General features: G+C 41.1%; 1 protein-coding gene across 7 annotated transcripts in view; it reads right to left on the bottom strand.

Moving 5' to 3' along the window:
• The window catches only part of ZFAND4 (zinc finger AN1-type containing 4), a 125,546-nt gene that overhangs the window by 68,091 nt on the left and 33,333 nt on the right, over positions 1-24,122 (bottom strand). For all 7 annotated transcript variants that reach the window (XM_061629792.1, XM_061629786.1, XM_061629791.1 and 4 more), the window contains 3 exons: positions 14,922-15,108; positions 13,635-13,782; positions 11,787-12,935 (listed from right to left, as the gene is read on the bottom strand). In XM_061629792.1, coding sequence (XP_061485776.1) covers positions 11,787-12,935; positions 13,635-13,782; positions 14,922-15,108 — 1,484 coding nt within the window. The remainder of the gene's footprint in view (positions 1-11,786; positions 12,936-13,634; positions 13,783-14,921; positions 15,109-24,122) is intronic.

Raw genomic sequence — 24,122 nt, 5'->3', positions numbered from 1 at the left:
GGACAGATTAAGACTGGGGTAGAAAGAGATTAATACAAACTCCTGCGTTCTATGAAAAATAGAATTCACCTTTGGGATATAGGAAGGGTCTTGAGTACTACTCTATCCCTCTGGAAGATGCAGAAGTCCCTTTGGACTGAAAGTGCCCTAAGTCCTGTTGCCCTTCTAGCCAGATGTGATGGCTACTAGAAAGGCCACTGCTAGAAAGGTCACTTTCCAAATAGGGAATTTATGTATTGTTGGGGGAGAGATTAATGTTCCGCCCCTCAGAAACCTGATACTAGGATGCGAGCTGAGAGGGCTGGCAAAATCAACAAAGAAACCTGTTGTTTAGCGTGACTTTAGTCTAGATCATCTTAGAGAAATTGTAAAAGTTCAACCACTGCTGCTGATTGGTTGTCAAAATGCTTGCATATGCACTATATCAAAAATGTTTTCCAGGTGGCCTCATAAATCCTGATAGTGGATTTTTTTGTGGGAAGACAGCATGATGTTAATGACAGAAGGGGGTGGCCTACTACTGAGAGTGCTTGTTGGTCAATCTCCAGTCAGCCAAGTTGAGCCACTCTGGGTCTGAATATCTGATAGGCCCTTAAGCGAGCAGGTCTGTCTCCAACAGTAGAGGGAGAGGAAGTGTTATGTCTAGATGAAGTAAGTTCAAGAACCATGGCCTCCTGGGCCACTGAGGAGCCACTAGAATGACTTCTGCTTGTTGCAGACTGACTTTTTGGAGAACCCTTGTGATGAGTAGGAATGATAGAAAGGTGAAGATAAGACCCCGTGGCCACGAGCTGTTGCGTGCAGCTGATCCTTCTGTTCCTGGGGATTAGAATTAGGAGAGGAACCAGGGTGCATTGTTGTTGAGATGACATGTAAAGAGGTCTAGGACTGGGCGGCTAAGGTGCAACGGGATCAGGTGGAATGCCGACCAGCTGAGGGCCGATGCCTAGATGATTCTGATTGCAGCTGAGGAAGTCCACTTTCACCTCACCCTTTATATGTTTATTTATTTATTTATTTTATTCAGCTTATATCCCGCCCGACTAGCAAACAGCTCTCTGGGCGGCAAACATAGAAACATATACAATAATAAAATTACAAGATCAATATAACAAATATAAAAGTACATCATTTAAAATACCAATTACAACATTTACATAAATAACTTAGATTAACTTAGATGTTGAGCCATCAGGGAAGCTACTTTTTTCCTACCTAACCCATGATGGACTGCTTCCCCCTGGAAAGATCAAGATCTGGTGCTCCCATCTACAGAGGTGTGCATTTGTGCTTATGTTGTAGGTTAGAATTAAGATGGGTTTGTGTTGCAACTTACTTCTGAAATATCTTGAGCGTGAGGGGAACTGCTTTGAGTTCAAGCCAGTTTATACTGTGTTGTCTTTCCTTGGGACCCCATTGACTTTGAGCTGTGTGATGGAGAAAGTGGGTTCCAACCCTGAAGCCTGGCATTCATGGTGACAATAACCCTTTGGGATATTTGAGGAGCCTGGGCAAGCCCTGCAGCCTGCCCCCCCTTTTGAGGACTGGTGTCAAAACTTGTTGGCCTGCCTAAGTTGCCCTGGGTAGGTTTGAGATTGAAGAGTGAAGGATGGTAAATTTGGATCTGGTCCACGCTGGTCTTTGTAACAAAACCTTGTAATTGAGGACAAAAAGAACAAGGATATTTTCTAGAGCATTTGCAATCATTTTTGGGAGCCAAAGGCATGCTTTCTTTTTTTTATCTTTGGTCTCTATGAGGATTTTGTTTAAGATTGGTCCCCTTAAAGGGTGCAAAAGCTAGGCTGCTTTGAGAAGCAATATCTACAGGCAAGTACGTCACCCCTAAAGCCAGTCTGTCTACTACATTGGAGGCCATATTTCTAGAAGCGAATATTAAGGCATCCAGAGAGGCATCTGAAATCATCTCCTGAGATCTCATTAATTAGCAAAGTAATCGGAATAGTTTGGTTAAATCCATATAGGAATCAACAATACCTTCATAGATCCAATCAAACAGGCCCTGTCTACTACAGACACAAAAGCCACTGCCCTGTAAGTCATATTGGCAGATCCATAGTTCCTTTTAAGGGTTTATTTTGTCTTTTTCTCACCAGGTTATTTAAGAATAGCATAGAAAGGCCTTGAGAAATAAATTTTATGTGTCATAGAAATAACTGGATGGTCAACAAGTGGAACTTTGATTGATACTGTAAATTCAGGTTCCAATTTGCAACACATAGTTGCATAAGCCTTTTTACTGGTTAAGGGAGCCGCCCACTCTGCCAAGATCTGGGGTTTTTTAGAGACTTAGGCAGGGGAATTGATTTTGTGTGATTTTTGTGGGAGGAAAAAATGAGCTCTATGGGAGGCTGCTCAGGTGCCTGTTAAGTTCTTAACCCCAATGCTGTCACAGCTTTGGCAATCAGGAGTACATAGTCCATCTCTTTCAAAGTCTGGGTTCAGGAACCTCTTCCTGATCTGACACAGACCTCGATTGCCCATCTTCTTCTCCAATTCCAAACTGAGGTTGGCTTCAAAAGTAATAGAAGCATACTTTCTTGAGGACACAAAGATCAAGTATAATCTAGAATAGTCAATGTGGGTGCTCCCTGGCAGGGCTCTGTTCTGGGCCTGATCCCAGAACTCCAGGATCCAGAAATTCTTGAACTGATAATTCAGAGGACCACTCAGAACATTGTATTTGGTATGTTTACTTTCTTCTGAGCCTTTTCGGCTTTTTTCTTACAGCAAGGAGAAAGAAGGAGGTAGACTAGGGAGAGTGCCTGTGTCTGTCCTATTTTTATATAATGAGTGGCTACAAGGCCTCTTTGGTGGCCTTTATAAATCATGGTGTTAAAGGAGGTCTGGGTTGCTTGGGTTAGAGACCAACTCCCTTGTAGTTGCTGCAAAGGGTAATGGGAAAAAGGCTTCTTAGGTGGGCAAAATTCACAAACTGGTTATCATAAAGATCACTCACATTGTCCTCCAAAAGCCTCTGGTGGTCAGTATTACTTTCAATTTCAGAAATATAAAAAGAATGCGCCCTCATTTCTAATGGCAGCAGAGATGTTTCCTTTCTGCTTCATCTCTAGAGGCTGATCTATCGGCCTCACCTCTAGTTCCAGGTTGTTTGCTACTACTATGGTGCAGGGAGATGCCCGATTCTGCATGGCTGTTTCCCTTAGTGGGGAGCAAGCATGCCTCACAGAGGAGACTGCTTTCACAGCTGTAACCTGTGCTGCTTTCACCTTAGCTTTGTGCTTCCTTGCCTGAAAAGCAACCAAAGCAGAGGCTTGTGCATCTGTTTACCTTTCACTATTGGGCCCATGACAAGTGGAGAGGTGAGAGGGGAAGCAGACAAGTAAAGTGAAAGATTTCCCTACTCCTGAAAGTGGAGCTGGGGGGGGGAGGAAGCAATCTGGAAGAATAAGTTGAAGAGGGAAAAACAGAACAACAAGAAAAACAACAAGCTCAACAAGACGCAGAAGGATATCTGCTGTGGCTAGTAAGGAAAATGAAACTGAGGCAGCAGATAGGGAAGGAAGGAGGTGCATTCAAATTGATCACAGCATTTTCCTGCCTGGGCTGCTAGAGTGTATTAATCCAGCAGTGGCTATATAGCTTTTCTCTGTGTGGAGGAATGAACTCTGAGGCATTTGTGAACTGAAGCAGATTGCAAGTTTTAGCTAACTAGTCTATCAGTTGCTTTCCCACACCCTGCAGCTTTTGCACTCAGATACTGGCAGAAAGCATATTTTCAGATAACCAGGATGTAGAGGATTCTGAGTATTTTACTTCCACATCTGTCAGGAAAACCTGGAAACAATAGGCCGGTTAGCTCACTGAAAGTATTGATAAAGAATTACCATGTATATAGAAGGACTCTTGCTGAAGCAGAACTAGCATAGCTTCTGCAAGGGTAAGTCCTGTGCCACTAATGTATTCTACTTCTTTAACAGTATTGACAAGTATACAGTTGACATTATGTACTTTAGACTTCAAAAAACTTTTAACAAAGTACCTCACTAAAAACTCCTAAGTTTAGCAGTCATGGAACAAGATAATAGGTCCTCTTGTAATTGGTTAATGAACAGGAAGCAGAGAACAGAAATAAATGGACAGCTCTCCCAATGCAGGGATGTAGAAAGTGGAGTCCCTCAAGGATCTGTATTGGGACCTGGGCTTTTTGACTTGTTCATAAACATTCTAGTTCTAGGTGAGCAGTTTACCAATATTAAATTGTTCAGGGTGGTTGAAACAAAAAAGGACTGTAAAGGATCTCTTCAAACTGAATGAATGGGCAGTAAAATGGCAAATGTAATCCAGTGTAAACTGATGCGCCCGGGGGCAATAATAATAATAATAAATTAATAAATAAAAATCTAAACATCACATGTATACTCATGGGGTCTGAACTGGCATTGACAGACCAGGAATGAGACTTTGGAGTTATAGTAGATAAGACAGTGAAGATGCCGTCCCACTTGTCCTGCAGTTGTGGGAAAAAAGTCAAATTCCATGCTAGGGGAGTTGAAAATGAATCTGCCGGCATCATAATGCCATTATATAAATCTAAGGTGCAACTGCACTTGGAATACTGTGTACAGTTCTGGTCGCCTCGCCTCAAAAAGGATATTGTTGAGTTGGAAAAGGTTCAGAAAAGGGCAACCAAAATGATCAAGGAAATGGAGCAACTCCCCTATAAGGAAAAGTTAACATTTGGGGCTTTTCACTTTAGAGAACTGGTGAATATAAAAGTCAAAGGAGTATAAAATTATCCAAGGCATGAAGAAAATGTTTATAATATTAGAGCTTGAGAATATCCAAGAAGCTGAATGTTGGAAGATTCAGGACAAAATAAAGTAATTCTTCACACAGCACATAGTTAAATTATGGAATTCACTCATATAAGATGGAACGATGGCCACCAGTTTGGATGCCTTGAAAGAGTAGACAAAATCATGGAGGATAAAGCTATTAACGGCTACTAGCCTTGATGGTTATGTTCTACCTCTACTCTCCAAGGCAATATGCATCTGAATACCAGCTGAGAGTAAGAAATGAGAGCACTATACTCGGGTCCTCTTTGCAGGCTTCCCATAATAGGCATCTGCTTGGCCACTGCGAGAAGAGGATGCTGGATTAGAATGGGCCTTGGTCTTATCCAGCAGGATCTTCTTGTGTTCACATTTTGGTTTTGCACATTCAAAAAAACTCTTAGCTGTTGATACTGAAAAAATGGAGGCTTCATTTGGATTCTTTCACTTAGTTGTTCATAAGACTCCTATTTTTAACCATGCCTGGTATTTATTAAATCCATTCAATTCCCATAACTCATAGTTCCCCACACGTTTGTCTAGGTGAAATTCCTTGTCCTTTATCACAAATGGAATAACCAATCTGGAGCTAAGTATCTATACCTATCCCATATTTCTCGACATGATGTCATTGTTTTGCTCATTGTATTTTTTTGATTATTTTTCTTGGCTATCCATAATTGTCATTTCCACTTGAGATCTGGTTGGTTTTCTAGCTGTTTTATTTTTTAATCCTTGTTCTCCCTCCTCCCCAGTCCATATAAAAAGATTACAGCATCTTTTGCCATGGTTGTAATTTTGTTCCAGTATTTTCATGGGATGTTTTGTAATAACTTTCTTTTTTGGGGAAAAACACTACATATTGATTTTCCCTATCATAGAGAGCTTTAAATTACTTAACTTCTCAATATCTTTCTGTCTCTTTTCTCTTAATAGGCCAAAATTATTTTCTTGCGAATGTTTTGTATAAATTTTTCTCCATCTTATACTACAAACACTCCTGGATACATACACGTTAGTGTTGCTGCACATGTGGTCAACTATCATGATTAACACTTCTTTTTTATACATAAAAATCAAGACCTATTTTGTTGTTATTGAACTTGTATCTGGCTACTTGTGCAGATTCGTGAATTATTTTGCCTAATTCTTTTTGCTGATATTGTTCACTACTACGTTATCACCACATAAGCCTATCTGATGTTCATACCTTTTATTTAATTGTCAAATTTGTTTATTTGCTGAGTACTAGCATGTTAATTCATGTTAATTTTAACTATTATAATCTGATTTTAGACTGTACAGTTTTTTGTACAGTTTTGTTATTGTGTTATATTATATTGTGTTATTTTTATTGTATTTTTAATGTTCACCGCCCAGAGAGCTGTTGCTAGTCGGGTGGTATATAAGCTTAATTAAATAAATAAACAAACAAACAAACAAACAAACAAACAAACAAATAAATAGCAGGTAAGGATCCTGAAGGGAGAATGGATAGGAGAGCAGAACTATTTTGTATTAAGAACCCATCACTTTGTGGCTACTGATACCATAGTAGCATTATAATACATAAATGTGAACAACCACTGTATAAGTTACTGTAAACATTCACGTATTTTAAGCAATTGACTATGTATATTGTTTAGAAATATTTATAAATGTTTATTTTTTTGGTTCTTGTTATTGAGTTTGGAATGTGGAATTTGTATAGTATTTCTATATTGTTTCCCTTTTTGTTGGGATGCAAACCACTTAAAGATTTCTGATGAAATATGAAGTTAAATAAAATATGTAAATAGACCCTTCAATGTCTGTTAGCATTTTAAATATCCATGACAACTAAAGAACATGTTAATAGTTCACATTTTCCAATTAATTTGTTTTGATATTGATAGTCAATTTAATTAATAAAGTAAGGTTTGGCTGGGGTGGGGGTGGGGAAAGTGCAAAAAAAAAAACCCCTTAATACAATAGCAACGTGTTCAGGGTTGATGAAACAATGACATCCATCTGAGAATTCTCAAAGAACTCAAATGTGAGATTGCTTCTAACAAAAATATGCAACTTGTCCCTCATATCCACCTCCATACCTGAGGACTGGAAAGTCACCACTGTAACACCAATCTTTAAAAAGGGATCCAGGGGGATTCCGGAAATTACACGCCAGTTAGCTTAACTTCTGTCCCAAGAAACCTGGTAGAAAGTATTATTAAACATAAAATAACCAAGCATACAGAAGAGTGAGCCTTGCTGAAGAAGAACCAGCATGGTTTCTGCAAGGGTAGCTCCTGCCTCACTAGGCTATTAGAGTTCTTTGAGAATGTCAACAAGCATATAGATAGAGGTGATCCTGCGGACATAGCGTACTTGGACTTTCAAAAAGCTTTTGACAAGGTACCTCACCAAAGACTTCTGAGTAAGCTTAGCAGTCATGGAATAAAAGGAGAGGTCCTCTTGTGGATGTGGAACTGGTTAGGACACATAAAGCAGAGAGTAGGGATAAATGGACAGTTCTCCCAACGTAGGGATGTAGAAAGTAGAAAGGATTGATATTGGATCTGTGCTTTGTAACTTGTTCATAAATGATCTAGAGTTAGGGGTGAGCAGTGAGTGGCAAAGTTTGCTGATGATACTAAATTGTATAGGGTTGTTAAAACTAAAAGGGATTGCAAAGAGCTCCAAAAGGACCTCACCAGACTGAGTGAATCGGCAATAAAATGCAAATGTAATTCAATGTAAACAAATGTAAAGTTATGCTTAGCGGTGCAAAAAAGTATTTTCACATATACACTCATGGGGTCTGAACTGGCACTGACTGACCAGGAACAAGACCTTGGGGTCATAGTGACTGCCTCGGCCCAGCGCCAGCAGGTGGCCAGGTTGGGCACTGGCTGAGGGGCCCTTCTTTGGCTGGGAGGGTGGAGCTCCAGCTCCATGAACTGTGCTTCTGTGAACTGTGCAGCCCAGTGACCAGATGCTGCCATGGATTGGGGCAAGAATGGCCCCCTCCTTGCAGTCCTTCCGTCAGCAAGCAAAGACTTTTTTATTCCAACAAGCCTTTGGAACTGAAAGCTGTTAAGGACAGGACTTGAAGGGTGCTGCATTGCTATGGTCTAACTGTATTATTTTAAACTGAGTTTGAACTATTTTAACTGTATGTATGAATGGTTTTAATACTGTAAATAGTTTAATTCGATTTTAATCTAGACTTCTGTATGCTTTTAATTATATGTGTGCTTTTATCTGGAAGCCGCCGTGAGTTCCAGTTTTGGAAAAAGGGCGGGGTAAAAAGAATGACAATAAATAAATCAATAAACTTCACCCTTCCAGAATCCCCACTTGTAGCCAGTGCGGGCTTAAATAGGCATGCATGCCCGACCTACCTCCTGTGTCACTGCTAGTGTGCTGTGGTGCATACCTACCATCACCCAAGATGACAACAGGGGCATCCCTAGGGGGATGACACCTCTGCTGTCATTTTGGGTGATGGCAGGCATGTGCATGCAAGCATGCTATTGTGCTGTCATAGCAACATGAGATGTATGTAGGCAGATGTGCCTATTTAAACCTGTGCCCCCTGCATCTGGAGGGGTTGTTGGGGATCATGATGATATGGGGCTGGGGCAGTCTGGTTCCCAAGGATCTAGTCATGCCTGGTGCTGGCCTTGAGCTCAATGAAGATGTCGACCCAGTGTATGGCAGCTGTGAAAAAGGCAAATTTCATGCTAGGGATCATTAGAAAAGGTACTGAAAATAAAACTACAATTATCATAATGCCGTTATGTAAATCTATGGTGGAGCTACATTTGGAATATTGTGTACAGTTCTGGTTACCTCACATTAAAAAGTATACTGTAGAGCTGGAAAAGATTCTGAAAAAGGCACTTAAAATTATCAAAGGGATGGAGCAACTCACTGATAGGAAATATTGCAGCATTAGGGGCTTTTAGTTTAGAGAAAAGACAAGGAAAAGAGGACATGATAAAAGTGTACAAATTATGCACGGCATGGAAAAAGTGGATAAAGAAAGATTTTTCTCCCTCTCTAATACTAGAACTTGTGAACATCCAATGAAGCTGAATGTTGGAAGGTTAAAAAAGAAAGTACACGCAGTGGATCAACTATGGAATTTGCTCCCATAGGATGACTTTAAAACAGGGTTAGACAAATTCATGGAAGATAAGGCTACCAATGGCTACTAGCCACGATGTCTATGCTCTGTTTCCATACATGAAGGCAGTATGCTTCCAAATACCAGTTGCGGGAAATTACAAGGGGGAGAGTGCTCTTTGCACTCAGGTCCTGCTAGTGGGCTTCCCATGAGCAACTGGTTGGCCCCTGTGAGAACAGGATACTGGACTAGATGGGCTACTGGCCTAATCCAGCAGGTTGTTCTTATGTTCTTAGGTACAGTCAGAACAGGCTGCAGCAGTCCCCCCTCCCAGGCTGCCAGCACTGGGGCCCATGCCTCTAGGATCCAGATCCCCAAGCTGGCCAGGGCCACCACTGGCCACTTTTCTCCTCATAGGCCAGCTTGGGGTTCATTTGTTTCTGCTGCTGCCATCTGGCCAATCAGGATAAAGAGTAGGTCTGGCAAGAGGAGTAGCGTGGGAAGGTGGCCAGAAGTTGAGCCTAGTCAGCCTGGTAATCCACTGCTGCAGCCACCACCAATCCCCAGTCCAGCATAGCCACAGCTTCCGGCCACCTTCCTCCTCACCTCTCCACTCCTCACACTGGGCCCACTCTTCACCCTGTTTGGTGGCTGTGGCAACAGGAGATGGAAACAAGGTCTAAGCCTTTTGCAATCCTCCCCCCATTTCTCCTTTGCACCTTTGACACTGAGGGGGCAAAGGAGAACCAGGGGGGGACATTGTAAAAAGGCTTTTGGTGAGCTTCAAGGAGAGAGGGTGAGGTGAGTGAGTGAATGAAATGAGCTGAACTGTATGTATCCTTTTCTCACATACACATATACCCACACTTGTTCATACACAAACACACACAAGCACATACATATATATATACATATATATATATGCAACTAAGGGAAACACTTCATGCATCTGATGAAGTGGATTGTAGTCCATGGAAACCTGAGATATAATAAATTTGTTAGTTTCTAAGGTGCCACAAGACTGTAGTTTTTGCTGCAACAGAATAGCATGACTACTCATCTGGAAAGTGCGTACTGTCCCAAACCCCACCCCAGCCAAAATTGCCGTGCAATCCTCCCATCTTCAGCCATGAAAGAAGTACAAAAGCAAAGTAAATAAATAAGATTTGTCAATAAATACCTAAACTGAACAAGATTTTCATGGTGAATGGCTAGCTACTAGGATTTTTGTCATTGTTTTTGGGCTGCCCTTGGTACAGTCGGCTTCAAAAGCAGAGCAGTCTGGATTTGTTTTGTTGTCTCTCAAGACAATAGCCCTATTCAGTGTCCTAGTCAATCATTTCCCCCTTATTCAATAAGCATTTGGGTGAGGGGAACAGCAGATTGCAGATAATAGGGGGAGCCTGTGCCTTTGGCATACTTTCCTTCTGCAGACATGATTGCTCACTGGACGAGTGTAAAATATCTGAACAGGGCTTGCATGATTATAATGATGGATATTTTATAACATCCTTCAATACAATTTCCAGTGCATTTTACATAAGAAGCAAATAAAGATTAATTCATGCTCTTGGTCTCACCCATCTTATCTCACTGAATGTGTAGACAGGCAGCACTTGGAAGTTGCTAGTTGACAGTGGGTCAAACTAAAAGCTTCCTTCTATGTTACTCATAATTTGGATGTAAATAACACTGAACTCTGTGAGATTTACTTCTAAGTAAGCATGCATTAGATTCTAATTAGAACTATGTCGTTAAGAACACACGCCCTAGCTAATGCAGCAAAGCGTGAAACTGAAGAGACAGATTGTGCAGGAAGATGAAAACAAAGTTTTTTGGATGATCAAACTGATAGTCACAAGAAAGTTATTAAGTCATTGATTTTTGAAATTACTCATCCATATTTATCATGGATAAAGTGCCTTTTCATTATTACCACATAATCACAATAGTCAGACCCCAGCTGTTTTCCTTTTCCATAAATCTTCCATGGCCAGGAATGTTTGTTATGGTAAGACTGAACATCACAGCTGGTTACTAAGAAATAATGGTTGGCTACCAAATCCAGACATAATTTATGAATCCCTAGTATTGAGATCAAACATTTAAAGACATGGCATGTCCATATTTTGTCAGTAGCACAGAATGCAGCCGTTATATAAATGAACCTGAAATTCTAATTCACTGCATGCAAAAAAAAAAAAAAGTATACCTGCGCCAAAGATATGAGCAATGAAAGCAACTGTTGAAGCAAGCCATGAACAAATCTGCTGCAAAGGAAAATATCTCCTCAATTTGTTACAAGTACTAGCAGATCTGATATGATGAACAATTATTTCCTGACCTCTGATTTGATAGGAAATTGCTTCCCAACCTCAACAACCCTTCTCAAACTCTGAACAAGCCCTTTTTATTTTATTTAACAAAATTTATACACAGCTTGATTGTAAAAAACCTCCGAATAGTTTACAAAAAAAATTAAAATTATCAATAAAACAATAAAAACAAGTAATTGACATTTTAAAAACAATTAAAACAGTAACTAACTAGAAATATTAAAACATATCAACATCTATGTGTCTGGATAGGTTTGCCTAAACAAAAACATTTTAAGCGGGCACTGAATGGTATACAGTGAAGGTGCCTACCTGATGTCAATAGGCAGCGAGTTCCAAAGAATAGGTGCCACACACTAAAAGAAACCCTACCTCTCTGAGAAAGTTTGGTGTAAACACTCAGAAATTTCTCAGTTTCAGCTGCAGTAAAATGTGTGAATTTTTAACATAAACAAACACAGATCAAGCCCTCCAGGAAGTACAAAGAGGAAGCACATCAATTTTGAAAACTTTAATACTTACGAGGAAATATCCAGGCATTTCATTGTGAGGAGAAGCCATGCTATAGCCTTCTTCTTGAAAATGTGGGAGGTTTGTGGTTAGTGCAATACCAGAAGTCCGAAACCTGCCCACCCCACAGGAATTCTGCAAACCATCTCTGTTTGTGCTTCGGGTCAGTGAACTTAGAAATCCCACATTATTTACAGAAACAACAGGCTCTTTGGATGCCCTGATAGCTACTTCTGTGACTTCCCTTGCCTCCATTTTAGAATGGATATCTGGTCTTTTGCCAGGTGAGTCTAACCGTATGCCATGGAACCTCGAAGTCCTTGGATAAGAGGAGTCAGCTAAATTGTGTAACTCCAATGATCGTAAAACATTTGGGGAGGCAGCAGACCTGAAATTACCAACTTCAAACAACTTGGACTGAGTTGGAGGTTTCTGTGGGCTGTAACGTGCCATGTGTGTTGAAAAGTGAAGAGGTGACAATTGTGTGTTCTTCTGAGGACTTAATTCATGAGAGTTAAGAATACTAGTATCTACTGTTGCAGGGGTCGGAAGTTTTGTAATGGACTTGTTTGGAAGCTCTGCAGTAACAGAGTCCTCATCCCTCTCAGATAAACAAAGCTCTGTGCTAACTTTTCCTATTTCATATAATTCATTGCATGGTTCAGCTAACAAGGCAAAAGCATCTGTGTTGGGCAAAACCTTTTCTTCTGTAGAATATAGATTTACATTTGTGAGATTTGGATATAAGAAAGGACCTCTCTTATTTGTTGATGCACTGTTTTCTACATTTTTTTCAGAATTTTTAAGTGGAACAGTGACTGGAGGAACAATGGTGTTTGTAGGCAGCTTTGCATCTTCTTTTTCCACATGTGGTATTTTAGATGGCAGCCTAATGCTGCTAACTAACTGTGAAGAAGTTTCCCATTTGACATTTTCCTTAAGAAAGTCACTAGCAGTGGATGGCATCCTTCTACCAGCAGATGTTAAAACTGAAAGTGCATTTTGAGACAAATCTGAGGTACTTGAATTCCCAGGAGGTAGGCAAGATTGTCCAATGTGAGGGAGTGTTTGTAAAAATTTATGACGAGCAGCAGGTATTGAGCCACTAGATGGATGAGGAGTCATTGGAGGATGGGGGTTCACTCTAATAATTTTTTTAGGCTGTAACAAAGAAAAAAGGGAGATGTGGTTATTTGTTTCTGCATTACAATATCATCTACAGGGTCCCATGACCAATTTTCAAATTAAAAAATAAAAAAGTCTTATCTGACTGCATACCCTTTCAAGTAAGGCCAATTAAGAATTAAACCAATTTAAATGTTACTCAGTGTCCTGACATATAAAGTTCAAAATTGTACTTCTGCATGAATAGCAATTCTAATAAGTAATTCTAAAAAATAATTAGAAGAGTGGGGAAAATCAGATATGCTGGATAACACTGCTTTGCATATTTTAAATATAGAAACAGCCACCCATCTGGAAATTGTTTAATATAAACATTATACTAAAATTGCATTTTTGTAAAATGTGATACACCCATATATTCAGTGCATATTATATTGTAAAGTATTCTCTTTTGTTAGACCAATATCTGTTATTGAGAGAAAAAGAAAAAGTTGTTAGAATCAGATCAGGATGCTTTTTCATTAACATTTGAAAAAACATTTCTTCAATAACATTTGGTTTAATAAAAATACTCGTACTTCCAAGGGTTTTCTCACTTAAAGGCCAACAAAGCAGTAATTTTCTTTAACAGACCAGTGATAAACACTTGTAGTCAATAAAAGGTTAAGGCAGTCAGCCAATGCTTCAAAAGAAGGTGGAATGTGAAGATGACGATTGTTCTGTATGGGCCGTCACCTTTTTACTGAGATTCATGTTTTCCATCTTTGCCTTAAGAATCTTCATTTTGTTCATTGTAATAGAGTTCTCAATAATCTGTTGACCAGAAGGAGATGCCTCTGTATCTTCATCAGCAGCAGCATACAAATTATAAACTGAACCACCACTGGCAAGGAGAGAGTACAAATATAGTTTTACATTTTAATCTTAGATATTTAACTAATTACTGTAAATATATGTGCCAGACATTCAAAGCAATGAATTAAAATGTTCTCTAAAGCTTTCAAAATCAGGCAGGATAATATGGGAAGAGGTGGTTCCCAAGGTATCCTGGATCTAAACTAATGATTATTTTAAAGATAATCACCTACACTTTGAATTGTGTTTAGAGATACACTAGTAACCAGTGCATCTGTTGTAAGATCAATACAACATGATCTGGGCAGGCATCGCCAACATTCGTGCAGTGTATCCTAGATGGATAAAAGTTTCTGAAGACTCTTCAAAGGTAGCCTCATGTAGAGTGTATCACAGTAATTTAATCTGGATGTGTTACCACAGCAAAATCTGACCTAATCAGGAATTTATGGCACACTTATCAGACTACAAAACAAAGGAAGATAAGAGAAGCGGGGCAATTTCACTGCCTCTGCTGAAAAAACAACTGTCTTTGGCCCTTCCTCTACTGTCACCATTTCATGAGGCAACATGAACTACTTCCATTCCAGCTGGTCATTATAATGTTGAGAACTGATCCCTGAGTTTGCTTTTTTCCTCCTTCCTCCCCATCCCATTTTCCTTGTGTTTCTTGTCTTTTTTATTTTAAGCTTGAGGACAGAAACTGACTTTAGTAAGCCATTTTGGAAGCCTTTTCAGCTTAAAGAGCAGGCATATGAATAAGCAGGCTGGTGAAAGGCACTTCTGTTACAACCACCACCTGATCATTCACATATAAATCTGAATCCAGGAGCATCCCCAGGTTGTGAATCTGATTCTTCAAGGAGAATGAGACTACTCCATCCAAAACATTTTTGACCACTTTGCTTTTGATCTCATGCTTCCATGGCCTTTAATGCCACATTATTCCCTTTTTAGGACCCATGGTTTTAGACTGATACATCCTTTCCATAATTTTAGAAGGCTATGCTCTTGAGTTTCTTCTCCCCAACCCCCGCCCTAATACATCAATTGTAGCAAAATGTGGAAGCAGTTTTTCAGAATGGGACCATGGAGATTTGTAAGAAACGTTTGTATTCTAGACATTTTGTATCATTTCTTTAAAAAAACCCACAGAGCCCAATATACCTTAAAGATTCTGACAACGGTGTTAAAGTTCCATCTCCCCTGTCTACAACACGGAAGAAATTCAACTGATCTCCCTCCCGGTATACCAGAAAGGTAACCTGTTTGCTGGATGGAACCTTCTCCCAAGTATCATCTCGACTGGGATCCATGAATTCTGTTATTTCCCTAACTGGGTCTTCCAAAGGAACTATAAAGAGAAACATCCAGAAATATGTTACTGTTTGAAAGCAGGACACACATTTTTCACCTCAATGATGCCCTGAAAAAGAAAGCTACCCTATTCTTGCGATTGTAATATATTTTAAACTGCTTTTAATGTTGTATTTTACATTGCTGTGACTTGCCCTAAGACTTAAGGGTAAAGAATGGGTAAATGATGATGGTAATAATGCATTTCTAGTTATTTTCACGTAATAATAGTTTTAAAATAGCTAGCTAGACCTTGGAAAACTCTAGGAAACTTGACTGCTGCTAAGGATAGCAGAGGGTCCAATCTATGCCTTTACAAAGAAAGCTAGAGCCTCTTCCCCCTTACTAGCCAAAAACATTAATGATAGAAGGGCCATGCTGCATTTGTACAAAGATCTCTAGTACTGGTGCAGGTCAATGATAATGTAAAGCTGGACTTATCATTATAAGTTCATTTTTTGTCAGGGATGGGGGGGTCCTTGGATGGGCTGTCCTCCCACTTGCTCCACTAGGTAGCCAGATGCAAATTAGGGACTCTTACCTTTGTGTGTGGAAGGACAACCCCTTCAGTTCCAACCTCTAGGCAACAGTGGGGGGGGGGAAATGCCATAGCACCAGAAAAGAAACATGAACAAGGATGAGACAGAGAGAAAAGAGCACTCTGGAGGAAACATGGATCCTCCCTCTGTGCTGAGCAAAGCTTCCAGGAAGCAACTATATACAACATTGCCCCCCAACAGGAGAGAAACCCAAGTCCAAACAAACACCTGCTGGCTCAGGAACTCTTATTCCCAGAGAAAAAACAGGTGGGTCAGATCCCCTCCGTCCCTTGCAGAAAATGAATTTATCATGGTAAGTCTGTTACATTTCCTGCAGCAGAGGATGGGATCTACCAAAGCCCCAGGGGAGCCTCCTCTACAGTGTGGGAGGGCTCCCTCCTCTCATACCTGAGCCACCTTTTGAAGTACTTGTCGGCTGAAAGAGGCCTCAGCCAAAGAGCTTGCAAATGCCTGACAAACATGGATGGAAAGTCCACGTGGCAGCCCTACAAATATTCCCCAGAGAAGCACTGGTGGCAAAGGCAGCAGAGGTAGAAGTACTTCTTGTAGAGTGAGCTGTCATGAGCCCAGGCAGCACTGAGCCAAATGTCTCAAAGCAGTTTGCCATACAGTTGCAGAAGAAACCTAGTCCCACAGTTCTAGGTTGAAAGGAGGCAAAATAGGAAGTCAGAGTCATTGGTTATCTTTGAGTACATGCTAACTCCCCTTTTAATATCTTGAGTGTGCCATTCCTTTTCTTTGGGAGTCTTTAATTCTGGACGGGAGGAAAGAAGCACATCCTGTGAAATAATTAATTTTCAGCATGAAATTTGGATCATCTTTCCACGGCATAATTCTGAAAAACAAACAGTTCTTTGCGATAGAACAGGGTGGCCAGCTCAGAGAAGTGCCTGGCTGAGGTGACTGCCATTAGAAACAAACAAAAAACTGCTCAGGAACCTAAGAGGCACACAGCCAAGTGGCTTGAAGGGTGATTTGGTGATGGCTTTTAACACCCTGATGAAGATTGCTGGAGGGAAATTGGTAAACCACTGTGGCTTCCTTGAAGAAAATGCCTCACGTATTCATGTGATGATAAGGTGCCCATTTTGCCTGGTGTCAGCACTGAAGCAAGAGCAGCCACCTGTTGATCTGGTCCTCCATTCCTCCCAAAATGAGCTTTTGCTGTTTGATTTGACCACAGATGAGTCAGGGCATCAATTTCTTTGGCCCCTTCCATCAGGTATCTGGTACAAAGTCATCTCACCTTGTGATTTTGAGTGGAAGCGAACATATCTAACTCCGGAATCTTGAACCTGCTGGTGATCTGGTGAAATACTTCAGGGTACAGACTCCATTCTGTCTGGTTGATGTTCTCCTGGCTGAGCCAATCTATTCTGGAGTTGTCTATGCCTAACATCGATACAGTCGTGAGATGGTCTTTGGCCCAGGTTAGTAGAATTGATGCCTCCTCCATCAGGACCTTGGATCTAGTCCTCCCTTCCTCTTGAAATGAGCCTTGCTGTTTCACTGTTTGTCTGAACAAGGACAAGTTTTCAGGTGGGGTAAGAACAGTAGAGCCAATTGGATTGCCCGTAACTTCAGCATGTATTTAGGAAGAACAGTCTCCTTCTGAGACCATTTCCCTTGCCAAAGATGGGGACCAAGATAAGCACCCCTTCCCATGAGACTGGCATCTGAGGTTATCTGAATTCCAGGATGGTCCAAAATCTCTCTGCCTTTGAGAAGGGTTGGGGAGAGCCACCACTAGAGTACTTATTCACCAAGGTCAAAACTCTCACCTTGCAATTGTGACATTCTGTGTGTTCCTGGTGATGAAGAAGGAACCATTGAAGCAGACTAGATTGGCTCCTAGCTTGTGGGACAATGTCCATGCAGGAACTCCATGAACCCAAGAAAGTGAAGTAGAACATGGACATCCACTGTTTTGCATGAAATAATGGATCTCACATATTTGCAAATCATGGAATCTCTCTCCTGTAGAAGAAAAATGATTCCTATCCTTGTGTTGATCAGCATCCCCAGATGTTGCAACTCCTGCACTGGCATCATTTGACTATTTTTTAGGTTTATTAGGAAACTGCCATAAGAAATACAGGCTATGGTCTGCTCCACATCTTGAATCACCTGCTGGAAGGAAGGAGAGTGAATTAAGATATCACTGAAATAAGGAAACAGATGAATTCATTGTTTCCTTATGTGTGCCACTAGTGCCACCATCAGTTTGGTGAATACTCCTAGGGTGGTTGAAAGCCCAAATGAGACAGCCTGGTACTGAAAGTGCTGCCCCTGGGAGGCAAAGCACAGAAACTGACAATGGCTGGGGTGAATTGGAACCAAATTCTGTGAGGTCTAAAGAAGCCAGAAAGTCTCCTTTCTGGAGACCTTCCAGGATGGCCTGGAGAGTCTCCACCAGGAAGCTGCATTTTCTTAAGAACCTGTTGACCATCTCTAGGTCCAATCACCTTCTTTGGCATGCTGAAGAAAAATGAGTAGCACCTAAGAATTTCTGGATCACAGGTACTGACTGTATTGCCTGGATACTCAGCAGATGATCTATTGTCACCAGTATAAGCTGGAGCTTCTCCATCTTGTGCAACCTGAGAGAAGACACAAAGTGATCATGAAGTAAGTGATGAATATCCAAAAGGTAGTGCTCTTTGATGGTATTTAGGAGCCATTTGTCTGTTGTTGAAGTCTGCCACTACTGCAAGATTAGCTGTAGATGGTTCCTGAATGGGATCTGGCTTGAGTCAGGATTGTTGGAGCTGAGCTCACTTGTGAGTCAGGAGTTGCCTGCAAATGAGGAAGAACTGGTAAAGGAGGACCGATACTGTTGCTGTTGCCTGGGGTTGAATTATTTGTTCCCCTATCCAAACCTCCTACGTTTGCTGTCTCTGCCCTCCAAGCCCCCTCTGAAGGAACGAAAGGACTAGGAGCCCCCTTTAGGACACCTCTCATCCCATTTATTGCTTACAAGTAAGACTTTCTTTTTATCTCTGGTTTCTACCAGGATCTCATCCAAGGCAGTATGTCAAAGAGATGCTTTCTCTTGAAGGAACCAATGGCCAAATTATTATTTGATTTTAATTCTACACTCCTTTAACCAGAGATGTTGCCAAATAGAAATGTTATGGCCCATACCATGGCCCATTCTACATACTGAAGGAAGTCCAGGTTGGCGTCTGCCACAAAGGCAGATTTTTTTAGCTTCCGTAAGCCTCGGTGCAATAAGAATTGGCAGAAGGAACCTCTTTAATGAGTTCTTTAGCCCATATAACTGAGGCCCAGGCTATCAGGGAAGGAGCAGCAGCTGTGTAGATAACATGCTATGAAGCCTCATGCACACGCCTTAAAGATATTTTGGTTCTTTTGTCATCTGTGTTCTTTGGAAAAACATTCCTTTAGCCACCATTGCCCCAAATGTCAAAGAAGAAACTGGAGCATCCACCAGGGGAAATTGAGCTTAGCAATCACAGAAGCAGTAGTGTGTGTGTGTGTGTGTGTGTGTATATATATATATATATATATATATAATTGAGCTTAGCGATCACAGCAGTAGTGTGTGTGTGTGTGTGTGTGTGTGTGTGTGTATATATATATATATATATATATATATATATATATATATATATATATATATATATATAATTGAGCTTAGCAATCACAGCAGTAGTGTGTGTGTGTGTGTGTGTGTGTGTGTGTGTGTGTGTATATATATATATATATATTTACCTAGCATTTACCTAGCATTCTTTGAAGTCCTATTTTATTTAGGGGGACCAAGACCAAATCATCAGTATAAGCAATACTGACACTTTCCGATTAAGGAGGAAAGAAGGACAGGGAGGCCATGCCAGGAATTAAATCATTAATATAAAGGTTGAACAGAAAGGGGGCCAAAATACAGCCTTGCTTCACCCCTCAGTTGATAGAGATCGCTTGTGTTGGAGACCAACCTTTACCTGCATCAGGTTATCCTGGTGTAGTAACTGGATAAGCCAAAGTAGCCTTTTGTCGATGGTAGTCATGGCCACTTTTTGTCATAATTGCTTCCTGTCTATCAAATCAAAAGCTGATGAAAAATCAATAAAAGTGGCAAAAATAAATCTGTTTGGGTTCTTGATATTTTTTCTACTTAAATGTTGATGTACATATGCCTGATTGATTGTACTCCTGCCTTTCCTGAAGCCCACTTGCTCATTATAAATAAAGGAGTGGTCATTATCCCATTTCTGGAGTTTAGTCAAAATATACCTTGCATAAAGTTTGGATGCCACATTTAAAAGGCTGATAGGTCTATAGTTACCAGGGTCCAAAGGATCGCCTTTCTTAAAGATTAGCACAACAATGCTGGTCTACCAACCTACTGGAAGTTTGCCAGTATAGTTAGTATATTTTAACAATTTCACTAAAATTGGTGCCTACCAGTTGGCATTTACAATAAAAACCTCTGGGGGGATCATGTCCTCCTAAGGTGCTTTTCCTGGTCCCAATCTGCAAATAATTCTATAAGGGGAGGTAGGCTTGACCCTGGCAACTGTGGTTTTCCAATGCTATCGAAGAAAACCATTTTGGGGGTGTAATTTGAGACACATCTTTATACATGCCGTATCAATTTCTAAAACCTTGTTTCATCCCCTTCAATAACGGCAAGATCTAAGGATTTCCAATTATTTTCATAAAACACTCTTTTGTTTCTCCTGAGCAAATTTTTAGAATCACTTCAGTGTTTTTGGAGAAGTATTACAGCTTCATCTGAGTGAGAGCGTCTTATCAACCATGCAAATATGTTTAGTTCCTTTTTCTTAGATTTGCATTCCCTGTCAAACCATGACCATACTGCCAGGGAAGACTTAACTGAGGAAGTGATGGTCAAGTAAGGTCTAAGTGCAGTGATAATGTCCCAGGATATTTCACAAATATTTCGAGATCCTTCTACACCAGACTGATAAGAGTTCTTGCATCTCCCTAATATTAGTAACCATTTGGAGAGACCATTTGATCCATTTCTCGCCCTGTAGGTTATCACCTATACTCTGTTAAAACATGAGGTTCCCCCCCCCTGCAGATTCAGTGTTAGTTTGAGAGGGAAATGATCACTTTTGGATCTATCCTCAATTTCCATGGACTGAATGAAGGGGATCAATGAGGGAGAATCAAGAATGTCATCAACCACCCTAGCTCCATTAAATATGTATAATAACCATTTGAACAACCTTGGTAGCTCCTGTTTAGACAGATAAATTGGTGTTTGAAAATTATTGCAAAGAGGGCTTGGTCATATCTATTAATGTGATAAGACTATTCATGAAGTACAAGGTATATTTATTGTTATTTCTAAATCTAAACGAAGTGCTCTTTCTGCTGAGGAGTAATCTGCACCCATCCTAGCATTAAAATCTCCACAGATTAACAGATGGTAATTAGGATAATCTGTGAGGAGTCTATCTAGCAGGTCTTCCAACATTGATTGATTGTACTTATATACCATATCTTCCCCCTTTCCATCCTAGCCTTGCGACGACTGTTTGGCCAGATGTAGAGCACTATGTGGACAATCTCTTATGTGATTACCCCTCCCACCTGCTGATCATTGGTGGGGACTTTAATGTGAGAATGGGCGTGAGCTACCCCTGCTCCAGAAGCAAACTTTGGTCTGTACAGTCTGACATGGCCACCTTGCCACAGCTGTCCCGGGATGAGACAGTAAACAAAAATGGGCAGGCTCTTTTCCATCTGATAGTCAAATCCCAATTAATCTGTCTCAACGGCTTGTATCTGGATTCCTCTAAGGGCTACTATACTTTCATCTCAGAAAAGGGAGCCAGTGTTGTGGATTACATCCTCGGGTCGCCCTCCTTAGTTGCCTTCGTTAAAGAAGTCTCAGTGGAAGATAGCCCAGACAGTGATCACTTCCCGCTGAGACTTGCCCTCCATGGCCTCCCCCTAGATATCTAGATACCTTGCAAGGGCTAAAGCGACTCAAATGGTCTACAAAAATTGGGTTGGACGTAAAACGTATACTAGAGTCGAGTGCACTGACAGAGCTTCGCTGTTCGGCCTTTGACTGTCCGGAGGCTATTCCCCGGATATATGAGGACTAACGCCCTCAAACCGTTGGTGTCCTCACCAGCCACAAACAGAATCTCAAACGGTCCTAAATCTTGGTTTGACAAGGACTGTAAATCCAATAAAAGGGAACTGCATGCCCAAATTAGAACCACAAGACGTGATAATTCTGAAGAAGCCATTTCCCACTTGCTCCTATTAAAAAGGACATACAAGATACTACTTCCAAAAGAAAAAACAGGCCTTCTATACTAATAACAGGTGGGCCCTGGGGTTGGCTTCACTTCAGGGCAATGACACTGAATTCTGGCGGCTAGTTCAGGGGGGTCTTGCCCAGAATTATTTTGTACCGATCCCCCCTATCCTCCCGGAAACCTGGGTCTCGCATTTTCGTGCCATTTTGGGGAACACAGCTACATCGATTTTATCTCCTCCTGACATCTTGCCCTCCCTTCCATCTTGGCCCGCAGTCACCAGTACGGATATTGGCGAATTAATTTCAACCCTCCACCCAGGCAAGGCTCCCGGTGAGGATATGCTACCTCCAGAGCTATTCCTTTCAGAAATTACTTGGTGGGCCCCCCTTTTAGCCATACTCTTCTCACATATCAACTCCACTGGCACTATTCCCATAGGCTGGCGTACTAGTATTGTAGTGCCCATCCTCAAGAAAGGCAACCCCTCGGACACCCGTAATTATAGACCCATCAGCCTATTAGATGTGATATCTAAGCTGTACGGGCGCTTTCTCTTAAACAAATTAAGGGACTCCAAGAACTCTATCATCTACGAAGAACAGGCCGGATTCAGGAAAGACAGGTGTACAGTAGACCACGCTTTCGTACTTCATCACTTAATAAATAAGACTATCACAGGGCCAAGTAGGTCCTTATACGTGCCATTTGTCGATTTTACCTCTGCCTTTGACTCAATTGACAGAGATTTGTTGTGACATAAATTGGGGCAGTCCAGCATCGATAACAGGCTATTGTGGTTAATTCAGTCCCTTCACCAGGCCAACTTTTTGCGGGTTCGCCTTGGTCTGAATGGAACTCTCTCCCGAGCCATTCCAGTCGAGAGAGGAGTCAAACAAGGGTGCATACTGCCCCCTTCCTGTTCAATTTTTATTTAAATGACATCATTCCCTCAATGGCTTCTCCCACTTTTCCCCCTCCATCATAAGAACATAAGAAGAGCCTGCTGGATCAGGCCAGTGGCCCATCTAGTCCAGCATCCTGTTCTCACAGTGGCCAACCAGGTGCCTGGGGGAAGCCCGCAAGCAGGACCCGAGTGCAAGAACACTCTCCCCTCCTGAGGCTTCCGGCAACTGGTTTTCAGAAGCATGCTGCCTCTGACTAGGGTGGCACAGCACAGCCATCATGGCTAGTAGCCATTGATAGCCCTGTCCTCCATGAATTTGTCTAATCTTCTTTTAAAGCCGTCCAAGCTGGTGGCCATTACTGCGTCTTGTGGGAGCAAATTCCATAGTTGAACTATGCGCTGAGTAAAGAAGTACTTCCTTTTGTCTGTCCTGAATCTTCCAACATTCAGCTTCTTTGAATGTCCACGACTTCTAGTATTATGAGAGAGGGAGAAGAACTTTTCTCTATCCACTTTCTCAATGCCATGCATAATTTTATACACTTCTATCATGTCTCCTCTGACCCGCCTTTTCTCTAAACTAAAAAGCCCCAAATGCTGCAACTTTTCCTCGTAAGGGAGTCGCTCCATCCCCTTGATCATTCTGGTTGCCCTCTTCTGAACCTTGTCCAACTCTATAATATCCTTTTTGAGATGAAGCCACCAGAACTGTACACAGTATTCCAAATGTGGCCGCACCATAGATTTATACAACGGCATTATGCCTTCAGAATCCCTTCCTGCAAATGTTAGTTCAGGTTCAGGGATCTGCCCTATATTTTCCACTGTGAAGACAGATGCAAAGAATTCATTTAGCTTCTCTGCAATCTCCTTATCGTTCTGTAGTACACCTTTGACTCCCTTATCATCCAAGGGTCCAATCGCCTCCCTAGATGGTCTCCTGCTTTGAATGTATTTATATAATTTTTTGTTGTTGGATTTTATGTTCTTAGCAATGTGCTCCTCAAATTCTTTTTTAGCATCCCTTATTGTCTTCTTGCATTTCTTTTGCCAGAGTTTGTGTTCTTTTTTATTTTCTTCATTCGGACAAGACTTCCATTTTCTGAAGGAAGACCTTTTGCCTCTAAGAGCTTCCTTGACTTTGCTCGTTAACCATGCTGGCATCTTCTTGGCCCTGGCGGTACCTTTTCTGATCTGTAGTATGCACTCCAGTTGAGCTTCTAATATAGTGTTTTTAAACAACTTCCAAGCATTTTTGAGTGATGTGACCCTCTGGACT

This window comes from Rhineura floridana, chromosome 5 (genome assembly GCF_030035675.1).
Source record: "Rhineura floridana isolate rRhiFlo1 chromosome 5, rRhiFlo1.hap2, whole genome shotgun sequence".
NCBI lineage: Eukaryota > Metazoa > Chordata > Lepidosauria > Squamata > Rhineuridae > Rhineura > Rhineura floridana.
This window is presented reverse-complemented; position numbering and strand designations above follow the sequence as displayed.